This window comes from Mus pahari, chromosome 9 (genome assembly GCF_900095145.1).
Source record: "Mus pahari chromosome 9, PAHARI_EIJ_v1.1, whole genome shotgun sequence".
NCBI lineage: Eukaryota > Metazoa > Chordata > Mammalia > Rodentia > Muridae > Mus > Mus pahari.
In genome coordinates this window covers 86,402,197-86,406,142 of record NC_034598.1, presented here as the reverse complement: position 1 = coordinate 86,406,142, position 3,946 = coordinate 86,402,197, and the positions used below count along the sequence as shown (strand labels likewise).

The 3,946-nt window shown below is 37.1% G+C and overlaps 1 protein-coding gene across 1 annotated transcript in view; it reads left to right on the top strand.

Annotated features, from left to right (window-relative positions):
- Sycp3 (synaptonemal complex protein 3) overlaps window positions 1-3,946 on the top strand; it is a 14,858-nt gene that overhangs the window by 2,473 nt on the left and 8,439 nt on the right. The window contains exons 2-4 of the mRNA XM_021204779.1: window positions 1,600-1,742; window positions 2,306-2,369; window positions 2,764-2,798. Of these exons, the coding sequence (XP_021060438.1) occupies window positions 1,600-1,742; window positions 2,306-2,369; window positions 2,764-2,798 (242 nt within the window). The remainder of the gene's footprint in view (window positions 1-1,599; window positions 1,743-2,305; window positions 2,370-2,763; window positions 2,799-3,946) is intronic.

Below are 3,946 nucleotides of genomic sequence, written 5' to 3'. Positions count from 1 at the left end.
TCCTGAGTTCAATTCCCAGCAACCACATGGTGGCTCACAACCATCTGTAATGGGATCTGATGCCCTCTTCTGGTGTGTCTGAAGACAGCTATAGTGTACTCATATAAATAAAAATAAATTCTTAAAAAAAAAAAAAAGAGTATCTTTGAGGGAATTGGGATTGGATTTGAGGAAATGAGTTCTGGTTGAGGGATTGGGGCCTGGAGAGTTTAGTGAATTAAAGGGAGAGGGAATATAGTATAAGTGGAGGACAGACTTGGAGCTGAATGGAGGACTTGAGGCTTGGGTGTTTGTGGGATTGAGAATAGAGGCCTAGGGAAATGAACATCTTGGGTAATTTGGGATTGGGAACTTATAGGGCTGATAAAATAAAGTTCTTGGTGCCTGAGGAAATGATGGCCTTTGGAGGTTAGGAGACAGGTACTAGGAACTGAAGGGCTAGACGTTTAGGTGGTGGCATAAGGAATAAGGAATAGAGATAATGATGAGCTATAAGGGTGAATGATTGGGGCGAGGGAGACTGCACATCTCTGAAATGAGGGCCTGGGAGGAATGAAGGACTAGAGAGGGCTAGTGGGTTGGGGGACTGAGTGGTGAGAGAATAGGGGCTGAAAGAATGAGGCATTGTGGGGATAGGTCTGGGAACATGAGAGCATAAGGATTGGGGAGCTGGTGGATTTGAGGGGCTAGGAGCTAAGGCACTTATGACTGAGGGTACTGTGGGGGGTGGGACCTATGGGTGTCCAGTGTGCCTTTTCTGCATGAAAGACCCTTTTCATTTAATACTATGGAAATTTTATAGGTGTATTACTTTCCTAAGGTCTAGTTTTTTGTTTTGTTTTGAAGGTCAGGCTTGTTCTATGTAATCCTCCTGCATCAACCTCTTAAGTACTGGAAGTACTTAAGTACTCTTAAGTGTGTGCCACTTGTGCTTTTTTTTTTTTTCTTACAACAGTCTTGGTGCTATAGCCCAGTCGTTGCCCACTCTTTATATAACCATTGTGTGTTTTATGCATTTATGCAGTGCTGAGGATGAAACCCATGGCCTTCTATATAGATATTATATAACTGAGCTATACCTTCAGTCCTGTACAGCTATATGTTGTAGATTTATACTGCTACAGCCAAGTTTTGGACTGCTTGTGATTTATCCTGCTGGTAACCATGATTTTACTTTTCTGAGATAAACTTAATTGAAATTTATCAAGTATCTGGCGTATAGGGCCAAAATTCAGATCTAGTGACTAGGTGGAAAGATAATTTGGAGTCGGTGTTCAAGCTATTACTATGGTGTTTTTCTTCCTTGTAAAATGATAAATGATAAACTGTTAATTTTTAGTATAATGAAAAAATACTAGGCCAGCAACATGGCCCAGTGAGTAAAGGTGCCTGTTCTCAAGCCTGACCTGAGTCTCATCCCAAGGACTCAGTTGGTGTAAGAGAGCTGAGAGCTGACTCAAGTTGCCTCTGCCCTCCACATAGGTTCCCTCATTTCTCTCTGCCCCCACCAAAAAAAAAAAAAAGTTAGGTGATGTCTTTGAATTCAAACAGTTTGAGAGATCTGAGGATTTTTTGCTCTCTTTTTGTCTTTTAAACAAGCAAACATCTAAAGATGGTGCCTGGTGGAAGAAAGCATTCTGGGAAATCTGGGAAGCCACCTTTGGTTGATCAGCCTAAAAAAGCCTTTGACTTTGAGAAAGATGATAAAGATCTGTCTGGTTCAGAAGAAGATGTTGCCGATGGTAAATATCTAATGTTGGCTATTAACAATGTTCTAGAACTGGCTATACACACTTAAAACTGAATTAAGTAAGCATTTTCACATAACTTTGTTGTTTTTTTAAGATTTATTTATGTATATGAGTACTGTATCTGAATATACACCTGTGTGCCAGAAGAGGGCATTAGATTCCAGTACAGATGGTTGTGGGCCACCATATGGTTGCTGGGAATTGAACTTAGGTCTCCTGGAAGAGCTGCCAGTGCTCTTAAACTCTGAGCCATTTCTTCAGCTCCCATACTTTGTTTCTTATCAGATCTCCCTATCTCTGTATCAGAGATGTAACACTTCAAAGAGTATTCTTTTCAGTACCAACAAGTTTGTAAACAGTACATGACAATATTTGAAACTTTGCTTCTAAAAAATGGGTCATGAATTGTGATATAAATTAATTTTTCTGAAAAAATTATTTATTTCCTTTTAAAATTTGTTACAAAATCCCAAAAAGACTGAAAATAGATTTCATTAAAATTTACCAAAATTTTAATTTCATATTTAATTTCACAATTTATTTTGTCAATATAGAAAAGGCTCCAGTAATTGAGAAACATGGAAAGAAAAGATCTGCAGGGATAATTGAAGATGTCGGGTAAGATGTTACAAAAAAGTACTTGATGGTGCGCATGCACTTTGTGTGTATATGTCACATGCATGCTGAATACTTTGTGTGTATGGAGGTTGAATGTCAGGTGTTCATACTTGCAGAGCAAGCATTTTAACTGAGCTATTTCACTAAGCCCCACAGATGTTTCCTTTGCTCAGTAAAATACTTTAAGAAAAATTTACTTCAGTTTATCTAGCAAGTAGTGATATAAAATATTTGGAATGTGGTATTTCTCCCACAAGTATATTGTGAAACTCTAAAGATTTTTTTTGCTTTATTTTTAAATGGTGCTGGGGATCAAACCTAGGGCTTTGAGCACATTGGGCAAATGTTCCACCACTGAATTCCTGATCTTAATTTTTAACTGTTAATTTTTCAGAGGTGAAGTACAGAATATGCTGGAAAAATTTGGAGGTATGTTTTTGGGGGACATTTAAAGAAAATTGTTTAAAACTGTATAATAATTGCATAATAAGAAACAAGGTCACTATGGATATTGTTTAATGCCTTGTTCTTATTTATAGGGTTTTACATAATTATAATTTAGCATCATACTTTCTTAACCTTTTTCATGATATGAAAAGTAAACATGATACTTTAAGGATTTTAGAAAAATAGAGGGGAAAATTTTTTTTACTTCTTCATATTGACAGAAAAGTGATTATATATATATATATATATATATATATATATATATATATATATATGCCTTTAATCCCAGCATTTGGAAAGCAGAAGCAGGCAGATCTCTGAGTTCTAGGCCAACCTGGTCTAAAAAGTGAGTCTAGAACACCCAGGGCTACACACAAAGGACCCTGTCTTAAAAACAAAAAAACCCAACAACAATTAAAAACTATCATTTTTATAGTAATAAATTTATGTAATTGAAAGTAAAAAGACAACTTTAGCCAGTAAAAGATTTATAACCAGAGTCAAAGACCTTAAATTGATTTTTTTTAAAAGTTTTATTTTAGTTTATTCATATGAGTACACTGTAGCTATCTTCAGATACACTCCAGAAGAGGGCATCAGATTCCATTACAGATGGTTGTGAGCCACCATGTGGTTGCTGGGAATTAAACTAAGGTCCTCTAGAAGAGCAGTCAGTGCTCTTACCCTCTGAGCCATCTCTCCAGCCCAAGACCTTAAGTTTTTTTGTTTGTTTGTTTTGTTTTTTTCGAGACAGGGTTTCTCTGTGTAACCTTGGCTGTTCTGGAACTCACTCTGTAGACCAGGTTGGCCTCGAACTCAGAAATCCACCTGCCTCCGCCTCCCAAGTGCTGGGATTAGTGTGGGCCACCACCACCTGGCTAAGACCTTAAGTTTTTTTTTTGTTGTTATTGTTGGTTTTTTTTTTCCGTTTTTCGAGACAGGGTTTCTCTGTACCTTAAGTTTTAAATACTGTTTTTATACACATTTAATTAGGAGACAACACTTGGCTTATTTGCTTCTTTTGAGATAGGAACTTGCTAGGTAGTCTAGACTGGCCTTAAACTGGGTATTTCTTAAAAGTTATGGTTCTGGGATTACAGACATCAGTTACCTTGACTAGTTTAGGAAAA